This window comes from Mastigoproctus giganteus, chromosome 11 (genome assembly GCF_048544385.1).
Source record: "Mastigoproctus giganteus isolate SK-2022 chromosome 11, ASM4854438v1, whole genome shotgun sequence".
NCBI lineage: Eukaryota > Metazoa > Arthropoda > Arachnida > Uropygi > Thelyphonidae > Mastigoproctus > Mastigoproctus giganteus.
The window spans coordinates 35,923,852-35,943,072 of NC_143585.1; the positions used below are offsets into that span (position 1 = coordinate 35,923,852).

The window sequence follows — 19,221 nt, forward strand, 5'->3', positions numbered from 1 at the left end:
ATTGGCTCATGCATGATTTCTTCTGCGAGTAACACCAGATGACTGCAAAATCCAGCACCAAGCTGAACATAGTGACCTGTACAGCAATACATATAAGTTTACAAAGCTTAAAAAATGTCAAACGTCAAATGTGTGACAGCTATATTTCCCATTTACTGTAGTTGTATTGGTCAGAGACACACTGTTGTCATTCGCTATATTCACAAGGTAACATGTGATATTATAGGCTGCCTCACATTTTCAAGAGCTCGCATTTTTCATGAGGTGTGATAGCACGAGCAGAGGAATACATTTTTGGAGGTTACTACCATAAAACAATAAAACAATTCAGTTTCTGGGGTTTTTCTGTTAGTGCAATCTAATTATAAATAGGTAGTAAACCCAATCTTACTGCATTTGCGATAAATACCGATAGCTGTAATTGTGTGGTAATTGATAATACTGTAATTGATAATACCGATTGCTGCAAGTGTAAAAATGTATTTATAACTTTAGAGTTAAAACGGTTTGTCTAACTTAACATACTAAAATGCAAATTATAAGAATCAGGAAGATTTTTTATACTGACTGACTGAGTGAGTCAAAAGCATAAGATCTAAGTTTAAGAATGTAGCATACCATGAAAACAAATTTTTAAAGAGTTTCTGAAATAAAAAGAAAAAAACGAATAAGCAAAGACCTATAATAAATGTACTTTCCTTTGTTATTGTTCTTCAGCTTTGTGACATTGATGAATCATCTGGAATCAAATTGTTGATGTGTGTGCTTTGTTTCATGCAGCAAATATTGCTAACATGCTGGCATCTAATCAAAGCATTCCTACAAATTTGGATTTGCTCATCAATGGGAATTGATTTTCAAAAATTAAAAATATATGTTTTTAATGGATTTTTCACAGCTGTGTTCAAAAAAAAAAAATGATTTAAAATATTGATTGCATGAAAAAAAAAAAAAAGGACATTTGATTTTTCAAAATTTTTGTGTGCACAGAGGAATTTAAAATTTTCCTGCAACTAGTGATGGATTAATAAACAGCAATGCATCATGCTGAATAAGCTGACAGGGAGAACTCCCATTAATGTGCAGTCAAAGGGTGGGCTACTAATTGTAGTTACCTTAAATTCAGCACCCACATAAAACTGTATGTATATGTTAGGATATGACGTGGCCAAGTCTTTAATGATATGGAAGTTATTTAAAGTACTCTCAACATGAAATTATGCACTATTTTGGATGAAAAATGGATTATCTATCTAATTATGAGTTTCTTTCCAGCTGGGAGGGAGGGGGGTGGTTTCTTTAAGGATAAAATGATTTTTATCAAAATCATTTTATCCTTAAAGAAACTTTATATTTCATTACATGATACTAAATATTTTAGTATCACGGTAATGAAATATCATGAAGTTCATAAAGTGAATAAAAAGGTATTTCCAAATCAATTATTGGCAACATGTGAAATAACTGTCTACTTGTTTGTTTGAAAGAAAAGCTTTTCTAACTATGTGTTTTATGCTAAAATTTCAATATGGAAATTATATTAGCAGTTAATATATTCTGGAAAAAAAAAAAACACACACACACACACACATACTTACAATTGTTTTCCTGGATTTAGAGAGTTTTTATCTATTTCACAATCATATGGAGTACGGATAAAATTTAAACATCCATTATCACCAAATGCTCCCCATTCTGTGTTGACTATCACTTGCGGGCGACAAGTATCTTCCTCTTCATCCCACAACTCCACATTTTCTAATCTTTCCATATAACATGCATTAGTACCTGTACCTAAAATGAAATATAATGTTAATTAGCAAATTTTCCTTTATTTCATCACCCCATTATCCAGTTATATATTCATCTATAAATAAAAGTTATTCACTACTTTAACCAATACATAGACCATTTAGAACTGATATAGCACTAAGCCAAAATGTTATTCAATATCTCTCTAAGCAAAACTCAGGCATCCTTTGTTTTTTGTTAATTTGGTGCATTATTATGAAGACCAAAAATGCAACTATATCATAGAATCAAATGCAGAACAAGGATCTGCATCAATTGATTTTAAATGATTCAACTACTGGTCAATATTATTTTATTTATTTATTTTTTTTTTTTCATAACCCAAGCAGTGGCATGCAGTGATTACAACACCCCACCATTAAAAGCTTAGAATAAAATTAAAAAAAAACTTTTTATTTTGGTCAACAGAGTCACAAAAATTAGTACTGTATAGGTATTTTTGAAAATACATTGTAATGATGTCAAAAAGCCATTAAAGAAAAATAAGTGCCAAACTATAAAAAAGTTAGCAAGTTCCTGACTTTCTGTAAGAATAAACAATTCTCATAGAAAACACTTTTATGGACCATAAATTCAGAATACCAAAAACCATAAAGTAGTATCAACTTGTCTGTGTGAGGATCAATTTGAGTCAGAATACTTTTAATGTTTGTTAGTCAAATAGTCTTTGCCAACATGTGTAATTTTAAAATAAATGAATCAACGTCATCCTCAAAAAAGGTAGTGAGGGTTACAGACATGTAAACTGAACTTCTGTATAAGGAATTAAAAGAAGGAAGAAAAAAAACACTTCTATCCTACATGAAATGACTATTTATTTCCAGACCATAATCAATTTTCATGGTAAGTTTTGAAGAACATATTACATTCTTATTACAGAACTTATTACTCTATAGAACTTAACTTCTGTTTTCAAAACTTACTAATTATGAAAACTTACAGAAGACAGAACTTAATTTATGAAATATTTGATGATTAAAATCTAGAATTAGTACCCACCCATTAGAAGTGCTTTATTCCTTTACATTACCAGTGCACCCTGATACTTAAAGCAACCACTAAGATTTTCTGTGTGTGTGTGTGTGTGTGTGTGTGTATATATATATATATATATTTTTTTTTTTTTTTAACATTATAGAGCTTTTATTAAAATCATGTCACATACCTACTATAACTCCAACACGACACCGTCTCCTTTTGTGGGCACAAGACATAAGTGTCCCAGTTGTATCATTAACTACTGCTACGACATCTATATCAACATCCTGAAAAAAAAAAAAAAAAAAAAAAAAAAAAATTATATTCAGGATTAAATTAAGTAAACATTAATCTTTCAAACAAACAAACTTTAAAATATTCAAACATTCTTAGACTTTATGTAAAGTTTATTTCATTTGTTACTTATGATTCTGCTTTATTTAAGTTAATATTAATCTAGTTCTTCCTTGAATTTATGCAAACTACCCACTTCCACAACACCAGATGGAAGTTTGTTCCAAAAATCAACCACCCACTGGTTGAAGGCAAATTTCTGCACATGTATCCTGCAATCATTCTTCCTCAACTTGAATTTATGTCCACTCATATGTGTAGTCTAAGCAAGAATTCCATCAGAATTCATACTTGCTCAATCCACTCAAAGTCTTAAACAGATCACCTTGCAGGTGCCCTTTCTTGGTAAGACAACCCTTTTTGTTCCCTTCACCAATCTTCTCTGCACCTATTCCAGCAGATCTACATCCTTCCTGAAATGAAGACCTCTAGACCCATGCAATACTCAAGATGCAGCCTAACTATTGCCTTGTACAATGGGATAATCACCTCCTTATCCCTGCTGGCAAAGTTCCGGTACATCACTGACAAAAATTCCATGAGCTGTCCTGGCAATCTGTTTGCACTGCTTCATATCTGACTGCACAATTTCCCCCCCCAAGCCTTTTTCATTATTTCACTACTCGACTGTAGCACCAACACAGTTGGTACATTAACCTGGGATTACTGCTACCCATATGCAATACCTTTCATTTGTCAATGTTAAATTTTAACTATCATTTCTCAGCCCACTGCCTAATTTTTCTATATCTCACTGCAGTAGCTTACCTTGATTATTTTTCATTAAACATCCTGCTAACCTTTATATCATTGCATTAAAGAAATGCAAGACAGACATTAAGCCTGATATACCTTCATCAATACAATTAATAAATATAGATAAAATCAATGGGCCCAGCACTGAACCCTTGGAACTCCAGTAATAACATTAATTCATAAAAAACAGTGTAATAAGCATCATCTTTTCCCATGCAACAATCCCTTTATCCATAGCAGTAACTTGCCCTTAATGCTATATTGCTCCAATTTGTACAGGTCTTTTATGTACAATATTATCAAAAGCTTTCTGAAATCCAAGTATATGATAAACATTTTTTTTTTTTGCAGCCAGTTCCTTTCAAATCAATTACTCTCTGGCTGAAAGCAAATTTCTGCACATCTATCCTGCAATTTTTGTAGGTGGTAGATGACTTTCATTAACCGGTGAAATACCACCACTTTGCTTATTGGAGGCTTGAAGTGGTGAAACCCATGTTTAGTCTCTAGAGCAAAGTTCCCGGCACCCCCCCCCCCCCACAATACTTCTCCTTCAACCCATGCACGATACTAAGTACTATAGGTTTTGATACCTTTCGTGTTTGGGGTTTTCATTAAAAAAAAACTAACCTTTCCAATTTAAATCCAAATCCCCTTGTGCATCAACCAAGAAAGAATAAAGATGCCAACAGCATTTAGAATACTAAACTCATTTAAAGCTATAAATATTTTAATGAGGTATCCAAATGAATGTCTAGTTTTGAGCTGCTGCATTTTTAAAGGCCTCAAGTCATATTGATCCAAACTAATCTTGTTGCTTTTCTCTGCACCAATTCTTTTCTTTCAAAAATGAGGCACCCAAAGCCACATGTAATAATCAAGATGCAACCTGATAAGAACAAGGGGGAAAAAAAAAAACAACAAAACACCTTTTTTTGTCTATATTGACAAAATTCTCATGCATCATTTACAGAATCCCATATATATAACGTGAAAATTATATTTTTTTTACATTGTTCCTCTAATAAAACAGAATCAGTCACTTACTGCTCTACTTAGACCAATATATGCAATGTTAATGATTCATTAAATGCACTAACATGTGATGTTTATTTCCTAATTTTGATTCTCTCACTGAGAGAGTGTTAGCATTAGCATTAGCTGAGGCATATGATGCAATAAAGCAAAATTATACTATACAGCATCAGCAAAAAAAAAAAACACCTTTCCACTTCACTCATCCAGTCACTCCAAATGTTTGTCTAGTTTAGCCTTAAATTTATTTAAGCTATCAACTTCCATAACAGATGGAAGTCTGTTCCAGCAATCAACTATCCGCTGGCTAAAGCAAACTGTCTTTCCTCAATTTGAATCTATGCCCCCTCAGGTTCTTAATCTGAGCAAGGGGAAGTATCCTATTGGCATTGAGATTGGCATCAAACCATTCAAAGCCTTATACACCTCAATCAGATCACCTCACAGATGCCTAGTCTCCAGATGCTGCAACTTGCAGAACTTAGCCTCTCTTGGTAAGAGCACCCCTTCATTCCTCTCACCAATCTGGTTGCCCTTCTGTACTCATTCTAGCAACTCTACATCCTTCCTAAAATGAGCCTTCCAGACCTGTATGCAGTACTCAAGGCCACACCTTGAGTACTGCATAATTTAGTAAAACTTCTCATAATAGTCATTTACTCATGCAATAAGGGCTTAATTAAATATTCAGATTACTTTTGACATTTCAGCAAAATGAAACTATCATTTAGTTACAATATTATATGTCAAAAAGCAATAGCACCAGGTAACGTATCAAAAATTATTTGATTAACAACTTTAATTTTCTTACAGGTAGTCTAAAACTGTTTCTTAACTGGATGATGTAAGGAGGATTGTAGTTTGTGTATCAATTTTTAGTTTTTGCCATTTTTCAGTGACTCTCAGTCAATTCTTCTGGATAATGCATGAGAAAACATTTCCACTCAGCTGGTTTTCTAGATGGTATTTACAGCTGTTGCCTATTTTTTTTTTTTTTTTTTTTTATGTGAGTTTATATTAGAACAATAGGATTCTTGGAAAACTTCTTTGGGAAGTACACCACACATTTGGGGAGGGGGGGAGATCTTTATTGAAGAAATGGAGGAGGAATACAATCAAAATTAAGGATATTAATGCAACAATAATATGTTGAACAAATTTCACACAGCATACAATCGTGAATAGCCTCATAAAAAAGTTATGACAGTTCTGTCATGAATCGTGTGAGAAGTTTGAATTGTCGATTAAATTACATTATTTTATCATACTTTTGCTGAAATATTAAGTTATTTTTCAGACTAGATTCACTGTGATGCTAAGGAAGAACAATCAAGGACCAGCAACCTAAGGTTGGTGCTTTAAGTCTCAAAAAATACAAATCTGAAAGAATCAGTTCAGACTAAGAAATTTTCTAAAATTTAAATTAAAAATTAACAGTGTCAGCAGTTTTATAGGACATATGTAGCCAGGTATTACGCTGTAATAAAAATCTTTTAGTCAAGTATATCATCTTTTTGTTCATTAAGTTTATTTTAATAAGATTTAAATAAAATCAATATTCATTTTGATTCAAAATTAATTCCCAAATGAGGAAATAATTTCTTTCTAACTATGACAAACTGCCATTATTTTAAATTTAAATTATTTTGTATTTAAAATCACCCTAACAGTTTATATACTTTTGTATATAAACTTTTAGGGTGAGATTGTGGATAATCATATATTCAAGAACTGTTTTAATAATATTTAATGGATGTGTAAACTTACAGCTCTTCGAATAACAGCTTCACGTAACAATTGGACGACATCCTCTCCAATAACTCCAGAACATTTAAATCCTTTTGTCCACTGCACTAAACGAGCTTTGGTTAATCCTTCCTGCTTACAGGGAAAGCTAAAGGTAAACCCAAGGGGAAGTTTCTTGTCCTTTACTCCTTGTTTTTCCATAAAATTGGCTAAACATTGTGCAATATGGTCAAAGAGCTATAAAATGAAAAGTTAAATCATTCATTAAATAACAGATAAGATAAACTATCTTCCTAACATGCTTTACTTTTTTACTCATATGCTCAATCTACTGAGTTTTCTATCATTTTGTTTACATTAATGATATTGTATATCAATTTAAAAAAAAAAAAAAAAAAAGTATTCAAACTTTGTTTCTGAAAAACAAGCATTTTCTTCCATTTAGGATCCCATCAGCACTTAGTTTACTCCATTCGTTTAAAGCCTTCAATCAGGTATCCTGACTAAAGCATTCATGCTCTTGAATTTCTATTAGGGAATGCTGCAAAGGGTTTCATCCCAAAACAGATTCTATATGGATTTTTTTTTTCATTAAAGATTAACTCATTTAACCTATGTATTTTTTGTATGCTATCTGCACCCTCTCCCCTTCTTAGCTCATGTATATTGTCAAGTGCACCTTCAGAAAGAACTGAGATAATTTCCAAGAAATTTTACTGATAACAAGAAGTTAAATACATGCCAGGTTAAGTTTTAATCCAAATAAAAATAATAATTAAAAATAAATATCAAAAGCAGCATATTTCACATAAACTAAACAATAAAGACAAAGTGTTTTATTTTTTACCTCCTGCCCTGTCCCAAGCATTATTTCTTCTGGCACTGCATAAATTTCATTCTCCATAGTAAAATGATCTCCATCTAAATCAATAATCAGTACTCTGAAATTAGTACCGCCAAGATCCAGTGCTAAAAACTTTCCACGTTCTGCAATACAGAAACATCAGGATCAGTGATGTCATTAATTCTTATTTAAGAAACTTTCTTAAATAGTACAAAAGAATTTTTTTTCCAAATTGAAACAAGAATGATACATAAATGCAGTGACCTAATATTATTTTATGACTAAGAGTTGATAAATGCTTCATCAATGATGCATGTAAAGTGAAATTAGCTGTATTACATTACACAAGGGGGAAAAAAAATTAAAAACATCTTGAGTCACTGTCACCTAACATTTATCACTGTCTGGGATAAATGTTACATATTTCATGCTCTAAAACATTAGCATTATGTAAACAGAAAATAGTTTAACTTACAAAATACAAACGATTTACCAAAAATACAATACAGCAGCAGGTATGCACAAATGAAGTAATAGAGAAAATGATAAGTGATATTTTATATACAAGTTAGAAAATAAAAATATGCTTAAACTGAAAAAGCAGGTAAAAAAAATATTTTATTGGATTTAAATATACACATGGGAGCAGAAAATCATTATAATGGTTCAGGTACACAATTTCTATTACATTACATTAAGATAATCAATTCAACAATAATGAAAAGGTTAGTTGTGGTCCTGGGGTACCATGCATGGATGAAAATACCCATATTGTGAGAATGAGCCCTTCCACAAGAAAGTACATAGTGTTCTGCCCTGGATCCACTTTTGTTTGGAATTTTTTTTTAATGATATTTCCTTGGACCGAGGGCATCTGCATGTCTCACTTATGCCGATTACATCAAAATTTTCTCCCTATATCTACCTTGTCGGACTGCATGAACATTAAGTCCATTAGTGGTTACACATCTTCATAAGATGTGTAACCACTAAGACATATTTGTATAAGTTTGCTAAATCAGTCAATGACATGAGTTTGGACATCTTTTCAACAAACAGAAAAATTAAAGATGCTTACTCCTCTTTCTCAAAATCCCTGTCTAATTAATCTTCTATTTTCATTACTCTGATTATTACGTAACTTTGTTTTCAATGAGTATCATCATCCTTTTGCCATTCTTTCTTGCTTTGTTATCATTTAGTTATTTATTTTTCTGTTAATGCAATCAATGGCAGTAAATTATTTGGAAACTTAGGCTTGATCCCTAATGTGCTGTTATTAGAATGTACTGCTGTAAATACTGTACAGACACACTGTTTTGTAAGTGTGCTTCCATTTGTAATATCGTATATTTTTGTAATACAGTATATTGACTTTTTAGGAATTTTATTCTGCTTCTGACAATAAACAAACAATAATAACTTAATATCACATAGCCTATTGATAACCAAGGCAGTAATATTAGCTGCTAAAAACAGTTATTATTATTAAACAATTATTAATTAGTATATTGGCTGCAAAAAAAAAAAAAAAATTAGGCATATGCCAAATAAGCTACAGTTTGGGACTTTGCTATCAGAGGGAATGTAGCATTGCCATTTTCTTTCATGAGGAAAAGGACGAGGATAAAAATTTATAATTATGCTTTGGCTTAGGATCTCGTGTCTAAATCCAGCCCTGTACCAACAAAATACAACAGTCGTAATAGCTTGGGAATCCTTACATGGATAGCATTAGCATGGGCATATGATGCAAGAAAGCAAGCTTATTCAGCATCAGCCAAAAAAAAAAAAAAAAACACACACACACACACCACTCCCATTTCACCCCTCCGTTCGTTCGAAATACCTGTCCAGTTGAGCTTTAAATTTGTTTAGGCTATCAACTTCAACAACAAGTGATGGAAGTCTGTTCCACCAACCAACCACCCGCTGGCCAAAGGCAAATTTCCGCACATCTATCCGACATCCGTCCTTCCTCAATTTGAATTTATGCCCTCTGAGGTGATTATTCTGAGCAAGATGAAGAATCCCATTGGCATTGAGCATGCTCAAACCATTCAAAGCCTTATACACCTCTATCAGATCACCTTGCCGATGCCTAGTCTCCAGACTCTGTAATTTGCAAAACTTAAGCCTTTCTTCATAAGAGCAACCCTTTGTTCCATTCACTAATCTTGTTGCCCTTCTCTGTACTCGTTCCAGCAGCTCTACATCCTTCTTGAAATGAGGCCTCCAGACCTGTATACAGTACTCAAGATGTGGCCTAACCATTGCCTTATACAAGGGAATAATCACCTCCTTATCCCTGCTAGAAAAATTCCTGTATATCATTGACAAGACACCATGAGCTACTCTTGCAGCTCGTCTGCACTGCTCAGAGAACTTCATATCTGCCTGCACAATTACCCCCAGGTCCTTTTCATTCTCCACCATTGTCAGTGTAGTACCGCAGAGTTGATACGTTGCTCTGGGGTTACTGTTTCCCATATGTAGTACTTTACATTTGTCAATGTTAAACTTCATTTGCCACCTCTCAGCCCATCTGTTCAACCTTTCCAGATCCTGTTGCAGCAGCATAGCGTCAGTAGTGTCCTTAACAACCCTGCCAACCTTTGTATCATCTGCAAACTTGGACATTAAACTTGATATCCCATCATCAATATCATTCATAAACACCGAAAACAACAACGGACCCAACACTGAACCCTGAGGAACTCCACTAATAACATTAGTCCACGTTGAGCAGTGTCCATTGATTACCACTCTCTGTCTTCTGCCACTCAACCATCCCCTTATCCATAGCAGCAATTTGCCTCCAATGCCACACTGCTCCAATTTGTGCAGCAGTCTTCCATGTGCAACAGTATCAAAAGCCTTTCTAAGATCCAAATATATAATATCAAAGTTATTCCCTGCATCCAGTTCTTTTGTGACTACATCATAGTATCCAATCAAATTGGTCAGGCAAGACCTGCCCTTAACAAAACCATGCTGCGTCTGAGCTATAACTGAATTCTTGTCTAGATGATCCTGCAGTGCTTCTTTAACCAGTGCCTCCATTAATTTACCTGGAACAGAAGTTAAACTAACAGGTCTATAATTACTTGTGTCAGCCTTTGATCCTCCTTTGTGAATTGGGGTTACATTTGCACATCTCCAGTCTATGGGTACCTCCCCTGAGTCCAAAGAAGCTCTCATAATTATGGCTAGGGGTTTGCTTACTTCCTTTGCTGCCTCCTTTAATATAACTGGATAGATCCCATCCACCCCAGGTGCCTTTTTTATGTTTATCCTCAACAATCTCTCCTCCACTTTCCTCTCAGTTATTACAAAATCATCCAGCTTACTGCCAATGTTTACTTTACCTACATCATTCTCCTTCCATACCATGGATTAGCAAATCCATGGTATATAAACAAGTTGGGTAATGTATGCATTACATTACAATTAAAGTATACTTAATTCTCAAATGACATATTTATCAGAGATTAAAAACTTGTGTATCACACAAGAAGTGCCTATCAAAACTACCACAACATGATGGGTGGCTGTGAGGTGGGATTTTTGTAGTATACAGGTATACTTCGGTTAACGTTACCTCTGATAACGAAGCTTCGCTATAACGAAGTCGGCAATTTCAAGCCCCATTTAACATAAAAATATTCCACTTTAATCACCTGAAATCTAAACAAACTGAAGAAATTACGGAAACCTTTGGGGCTTCTCGTGGTTGGTTCGAGAAATTTAAAAAACGGGCCAGGATTCATAGTGTAAAATTAACAGGAGAAGCTGCAAATAAGTTTCCAGAAAAACTAAAGGAAATAATTGAACGTGAAAATTTTCCAAATTTGGTGTTCAATGTTGACGAAAGCGGTTTGTTCTGGAAACGGCTACCAACAAAAAGCTTTATTTCTATTGAAGAAAAATCAGCTGCTGGGTTCAAAGCAGCCAAAGACCGTTTAACATTACTCTTTGGATCAAATGCCTCTGGCGATTATAAATTAAAATTGTTATTAGTTTACCATTCAGAAAATCCGAGGGCGTTAAAAGGTAACATAAAAATGAATTTACCTGTAATATGGAAAGCAAATAGAAAAGCGTGGGTTACCAAGGAGTTATTTACTGATTGGTTTGTTAACCACTTTTGTCCTGAAGTAAAACGGTATTGTCAAAAAAAAAACAACTTTGAATAAAAAGCTCTTTTGTTGTTAGACAATGCTCCGGGACATCCTACTGATCTTAACACGTTGGACACATGCATTCCTGTCAAAGTTGTGTTTCTTCCAGCAAACACAACTTCCCTGATTCCACCATTGGATCAGGGAGTAATAGCATCATTTAAAGCTTATTATCTGCGTCGAGCATTAAGCAGTTTAACTGAACTAGAGGATAAAGAGTTTGTTGTTTGGTTTTTTTTTTTTTAAGGAGCATTAGCAACTAAGGCCATATTGCTCCGGGATATGCGGTGGTCATTCCCTGACCTTTCCGCATCCTCCGTATTTGGTGGTGACGGGCTCGAACCCCGGTTTAATCAAGAAGCGTGTGCTACGCACTGCTGCTCCTTCCCACCTGGCTACGGAGGCGCCAGGATAAAGAGGAAATGACAGTTAAAACTTTTTGGAAAAACTACACCATTAAAAACGCAATTGAAAACATTGATAATTCTTGGAAAGAAGGCACTAAGAAATGCTTAAATGGAGTTTGGCGCAAAATATGGCCAGAAGTTGTACTAGAAGAAGAAAATAACATCCAAGAAATTAGATATGAAGTTATCCAGATGGCTCAATCAATAGGTTTCGAAAATGTCGATGAAGAGGATGTTAGAAATTTATTGAATGCAGAAGATGATGGTTTTTCAGTGGAAGATTTAGAAAACCTTGTTAGCAACGAAGACAAAGATAATGAAGACGAGGTTAAAGAAGTTCCTACCGAAAAAGTGTTAACAACCAAAGATTTAAAAAGGTGCTTAAATGATATTGAAAATGTTTTAAATTTTTTTAGTGAAAATGATCCTTATTTAGGAAGAAGTGTTATTTTTTAAGCGATCAGTGTTAAATGCAATAACTCCGTATAGGCAATTGTTAAATGAAAGAGAAAAAGAGCATAAACAATCAACTTTAGACTCATATTTTAAAATGTGATTTCACTTTGTATGTAAGTTGACTGTTTATTTAATAAAACTTTTCTTTGTTCAAAAAAAAAAAAAAAAAAAGCTTTTCATTTTCTTTACGTAGGAACGTATCCCTATTCTGGCCATAGTATTTTTACCTCTGAAAACGAAGTTTCGCTTAACGAAGTAATTTCGTGGAACGCATCCTATTCGTTATTCGAGGTATGCCTGTATTTGGAAGTAAAGGTAGATGCATAAGGGATATGGGTTAAAACCCATCAGCATGAAATTCAGTGCAAATGTCCCAAAGAATATTGTAAATTAAAGTTCCAAAATTTTGAAAAGATCAGATCTACAGTTCCACACATATACATTAACATTTCTATAGGGTAGAAATGGGGGCCCTAAAACCTACCTATGGGACGTGCTGAAAATCTGGTATTAGACTTTCCTTTTGTGTCATGTGCTAAAAACACTTTCATTTATATAGGCATATATGATTTTGTGGGTTGGGGAAGTGGGGGCTACATAAATTGAAAATGGGGTTAAGTTTCATAGAGACCAACAACACGTATGCTCTGATAAGCAATAACTCAGCCATTTGGCAAAATAGTTCCCAGTTTACCAAAAACCTCAGTATACATCCGCCCCCACATATTTTTTAGTCTATGTTATACATCTGCCCGTGGAGTTTTCAGAATTGGGGAGGATGGAAAGCGAACTGCATGATCCATCTAAGTCAGTCATGTGCAGCTAGCCTAGGGGCCCACTAAGAGATCCCTTCTGTATAAAATGCAAGTAATAACAGGTGGATTGTGTTACAAGAAAACACTCGTTAACAGAAACATTATGCAATAACGAAAAAATGTTAAACAAGGAAATGCCCAATATGATTTGTAAGCAGTATATTATCTTTGAACTAACTGGAAACCTGATAGGCAATGGAAACAACCATATAAAATAAAAGATAAAGTTTCTGAGTATTAATATATCTCACCAGAGCCATCAGGCACATCTCTGACATAGGTGGGGAACATTTTGATTGTGGCTGTTTCGTGTGTACTTTTTCCTAAACCAGCATTGAATTCACCCAGCAACAATGAAGATACCTTTTCGAGCTGATCCTCGGTAAGCACAAGGGAACGAGTAAGGGCCTCTATCTGTTAATAAAAAATGAAACAAACATGCATTTCAAAACAGTTTAAGCACACTTTTTAAACAAGATTATAAAATTCTGTAGAAAGAAATTTCCTTATATTATACGATAGCACACAACAATTTCGAAACTATATGTGGCAACTTTCAGAAAGTTTTACATAAGTAATATCTAATTGTTTATTTAAACAATATCTTAAGGTCTGAATTAATGAGTGATATAATCTCTCTCTTAATATAAAATTTTCTTAATGTGTGGGTAACTAACAATGAGACGGGGGACAGGGGCATGCTTTCGGCAATGTACGCTAATAATAGCACGGGCAGTTTGTTGGTTGCAAACCACCAATAAATCAGAGTGATAAAACTCCAGATCTTGCGTCTTCTTCAATAGGAGTATTTCCATTTACAATGGGTTTCCTCAGCCTACAAGTTATTTTTTGGTAGGAATTTTTTCCTGCCATAAAGTGTAGTTCAAGCAGTAACATAGCTACCCTTTTTTGGGGCCAGAGGCAAAGAACATATTCGGGCCCCTACTTAATTAATGAAAATTGCAAAAACAGGAGACAGCCAAAGATGCCAGGCCCCTAAAGGGCCTGGGCCCAGAGGCAATTGCCTTGCCTGCCTAAATGGTAGCTACGCCGCTGGGTTCAAGGTTTTGGATATCTGGTTTCTTGCATCCGTTTTAGACATCCCTACCATGTTAAATGCTTTTCTTCAATAGTATCAATAATATTCTTTTTGTCTCCAAAAATCCATTTCTGTGGAGAGCAAAGTCCAGGTGTCCGTTGCATACAATAAACGACTGTACAATCGTTTGAAATTAAGTTTCATTGTTTTATTTAGAAAAAATTCTGCTCCATAGAACAGAAATATCTCGGGTATTAGTCCATATTTCAATGAACAGACAGGAACAAAGCAGTGATTGGCAGGTGCCACCCACTGCTTTTCCCACCCACAGTCCTCCTAGGTTGATATGCCTAGGGTATTTTTATCCCCCCCCACTTGCCGCTGTTTTTAAATCGGGAACTCTTTTTCCCATTTAAACCATCAAATGATCGAAATTGAAGATAGGCACTATTGCAATGTTCTGTTGCTGTTACTAAACGTCTGTATTAACAACAGCCTCTCTAAAAGGAACCCATCTCATTGCTGGTAAAGTCGAAAAATCGATCATTTACTGTTCGATCTTAACCGGCGATAAACGTGGTAACTTCGCGGTTATTCCTGTATAATACTAAATACGAAAAGCAGCCAAGATTTACATTTTGATCTCAATGCAAAAGTTTCCCAATTAGTTGGCTTTCGCTATGATAATCACCAAACGTCAGGGATAAAAATTCAATCGCATTGACCAGAACATGCCGATCTTTGGTTATTGTCACTTGAACGTGGTCTGTATCGATGCGTAACTATGGCCAGCATCGAAATTCAAAGTGCCGAAAATCTCGGAGATCAATACGATCACAGTATTGTGTACAAAAGTTTTGGTAATACCTGGGCCGTTTTAACGCATGGGCACACCCGGCGGACGCCGGGGTCTCACTTGTTGATCTTAAATAATTTTTTTAAAAGACCCTCTGTCCTATGTTACTTTGTGGTCGAAAGCACCGCAAACGCGGAACATAATGATATACGAATAATGTTTTTGGCTTTCTTTAAATAGTTTAAAGTGCCGAAAATATGAATATTTAGAAAAATAATTAACAAATTTAATTATCCTTATGATTATAAATTAATAATAAATAAATATATATATATAGAGAGAGAGAGAGAGAGCAAGCATAGTTTCCAGTAGCTCTTTTAATACACAGGGTTAGGAATGTGACTAAGGGAGACCCAGAAAAAAATTAAAACAAAATTTAAACTGAATAGGGGCCACATTTGGAAATTCGCCTGGGACCCAAGAGCTCTTAAAATGGCCCCAGGTAATGCACCTATAGGTTAGAAATAAATTAAACTAAAGAATAAGTAAAAATGTGTATCATATTTCAATTATTATTCGATTTACAGTATCAAATACAAAATTATTTATTTATTTTGTTGAATGTTTTAAGAGGCCAAGAGTTGGCAAGCGAAGCGAGTAGAAGATGGTACCCAGCTAGCATAACTTAAAAGTTGGTATTAAGAATTAACGTATGCTACGCTGCCAAGTAGCATTATTCTGTTATATAATAGATGGAACAAAAATAGATGAGTCCTATTGCTCCTATAGTAAGGAAAGGTTGTCTGTGTAGCGGCGAAACTATAAATTCTGGTCACCTGCCAGAACTAATAGCACAGTAGTTTTGCAACTGCGGCTGTGCCATATGTATCGTATATGAAATTGATGCATGCCATGCTGCCAAAGCGGATCCCCACTACTTTGTTACGTAGATGTGGAGCAAGAAAGGTTGTCCATCTGCGCAGAGGCGAAACAGTAAATTCTGGTTTCCCGCCACCAGATTCCCGACATGAGCTTTAACAACCATATCAAACCAGCTCATCATCTGCTAGAAGAATTTCTCAGACCATTTCTGATTAAGTGAGTCATATCCAGGAGCCGTCCCAGATAGGGAACAAATGACATAACGTCTTCCCTTATAATTTTTTTTTCTACTGCTGATGATTAAAGCTTGTTTCCCTGGAACACTGCTTTAGCTTCCCCCATCCCTCTTAGAAATTCCTGAGACTATCCCTGGTGACATCATATAATAATATAAAATTAGTATTAAAAATTAATGCATCCAATGCTGCCAAGTGTTCCCTATTACTTTATTAGGCCATATTATTATACTTGTAGTAAGAAGACATTGTCTAGTATGGAACTGGAGTAGAGTTGCAGTTTGCGTCCGTTGACGATCAAGTAATGTCAATTATATCTCGCCAAGAACCGATGTTCCGAACCATCCCAAAGCAGCTTGATAAGACAGAGGTCATCTCAGTCTGTCATAGAAAAGTTTAAACCTTGTTTTCGCCAAACCACTTTTCCATGATTTTTACATATGGCAAGGGAAAATTATCCTGTTGGGAGATACAGGACTCTACAAGCTGCAATATTCAACTGTTGAAATTGCTAGCAACACATTTAAGTGCATAAACAAAATAATAACAAACAAAACTTGCACAACAGATGCCTCCCTACACTACATGAACAGATCCACTTTTAACAGGATGATTGTATTCTCTAAGCAATATAAAGCAAAATATGTTATAGCTACGACTTTGATCGTCAGTGTTAATGTGCTCATGCCATTCAGGCTAGCTCCTTTGTGGTTTAGGTGAAGGCATCAACCATTTCTAACCAAATATTAGTAGAATCTTAGATGCAATGGCATTTAGATCGGCAGCAGCGAATACTTGCATCCACTACTGAAATTAAATTACTTCCTTCTCTTCTCGGTCATCAATCAGAACCTCAAACCGCAGCAGAGATGGAAAAATCTTTGAGTTTCATCCTTGCTTATTTCAAAGTTAAGACTAGAGTTTTCAGTGTGTAGAAAGTTACATTTTATTTCTGCACCATATTCAATAATATAAATAAAACATTTATATTAATATTTGATAATTGTACTTATTTAACATGACACTAACATGCAAGTAAATTTTACAGAATTAACTTGCATTGTTTCTGTATTTTTTTTTCTTATAATACTGTACAGATATTAGAATTTCTGAAATGTTGTTGCACGAGAACGCATTTGGTCAGTAAATACTGATTAATGGAAACCTAGCAAAGAAAAAAAAAATGTTAAATTATTCAAGCAGTTAATCTAGAAATAATTCGTGATGTGACAGAATAAGTTTGCGTGTGGAATATCGACGTGTTTCGCAAACGTAAATCGAATGAGAGCAGACAAAATGTAATTACTATTCTTTGCCATTCGGGTCAAATCGATGTGGCGCAACAGACATTAGTAAACCAATACCAAAGTGGTTAATGGAATGGGAAGAGTAAAGTTGTACAATAAGGAAGAGGATCGTACTAATCTTTTTCCCCTCAATAGGCAGTGGTAGCAGTTTGAGAAAGATATTTCCAACAGAAGGCAACAAAAACAAAAATAAAATGACAAATATTTAAGGGATAGGTGTGCAACAGTTGGAGAAGTTAACTGTACGAATCAGTCTACTAGACTGTAGTGTAGTAGGCCATGTTTCGTACAGCTGACAATATTACTGGTACCATACCGTAACAGTATGGCTAATGTTACTGGTACCATACCGCACCGACTGGATATATGCCCATAGATACGGTATGGTCCCAGTAATATTATATTTCATTTTGCTGACACTCAACTATATGAGAAAGTTCTATGATGCTATTTCTGCCTATTGATAATTTTTCCGCCCTTGAGAGCAGGTATTTAAATATGGTCACTTCCACATCTCCATCTTAATATGGTCCTGAACCACCTGACCAGAGCATTCTGCATTAACAGACTTGACAATACAATAGTTCAAGCGCTGCCTATCTTATCTTCTCTGGTTGGATTACCACAGGGGCTCCTCGGCCTGCATTATTGGACTTATATTGTTGTCAGTACAACTTCTACCAAATTCATGCACATAAATGTCCGAACCTTTTAAAGTCGGCATGTATTTTAGGTTTGAAACGACTGTATTACTTACAGAAATAAGGAGCTACTGGTTCAAGAGAAATGTTCAGATGCGTGTTAAGCACCAAAGTAACTATGGTTACGAGAAGTTACTATATTACGTCTGAAACTGCATACATTCTGCGGTCGATTTGCCTGTTTACTAGATGAAAAATACACACTGGGGGAAAAAAAAAAAAAAAAAAAAAAAAGCTTTATTCACTGTTGAATCGAGCCTCCTTTGTTTCGAATAAACAGCCAAGTACATGGCACGGCATAGATTTAATAAGGCGTTTTAAATAAATTAAATAAATTTTCTGTTTATACTCCGGGACGACCAAATGATCAGAGGAGTTCACAAGATAGACAGAATACAAGAAACAGCACCGTATTCAGCAGTCACGGGCTTGAACCCCGGTCACTCAAGGCACGTGTACTTATGCACCCGCGCGCCTGACCACTAGGCTACGGCGGTTTTCATAGTCTAATTGTAACCATTCTTCCAGCAAAATATCGTATAGCTGCGACAAAGTTGAAGAAACAGGACTTCGTTGCTGAATATCCAACACGTTCTCAATAGGATTGAGATCAGTGAATGTGGGGGCCAGGAAAGATGGTGAAAATCCGTGTCACGTTCTCCGAACCATTCTTGCACGATACGCTGTTGCACTGCTATCCATAAAGTGGCAATCGTCTCGGAATGAAAGTGCAACATTGCAGGGTGCAGTAGATCTGATACAAAATTCAAGTACTCCCTGGATGACAAATAGACAGGCGAATGCTAATACCCACTTTCTTCAATTTCCTGCGCATGGTATGGGTTGAAATAGGCTTGATTGTTCTGGGCTTGATTG

The 19,221-nt window shown here is 35.1% G+C and overlaps 1 protein-coding gene across 2 annotated transcripts in view; it reads right to left on the reverse strand.

Annotated features, from left to right (window-relative positions):
* Positions 1-19,221, reverse strand: part of Hex-A (Hexokinase A) — a 99,111-nt gene that overhangs the window by 18,148 nt on the left and 61,742 nt on the right. For both annotated transcript variants that reach the window (XM_090385124.1, XM_090385125.1), the window contains exons 2-6: positions 13,636-13,798; positions 7,529-7,668; positions 6,703-6,918; positions 2,978-3,077; positions 1,599-1,794 (exon numbers count right to left, since the gene is read on the reverse strand). In XM_090385124.1, coding sequence (XP_090241250.1) covers positions 1,599-1,794; positions 2,978-3,077; positions 6,703-6,918; positions 7,529-7,668; positions 13,636-13,798 — 815 coding nt within the window. The remainder of the gene's footprint in view (positions 1-1,598; positions 1,795-2,977; positions 3,078-6,702; positions 6,919-7,528; positions 7,669-13,635; positions 13,799-19,221) is intronic.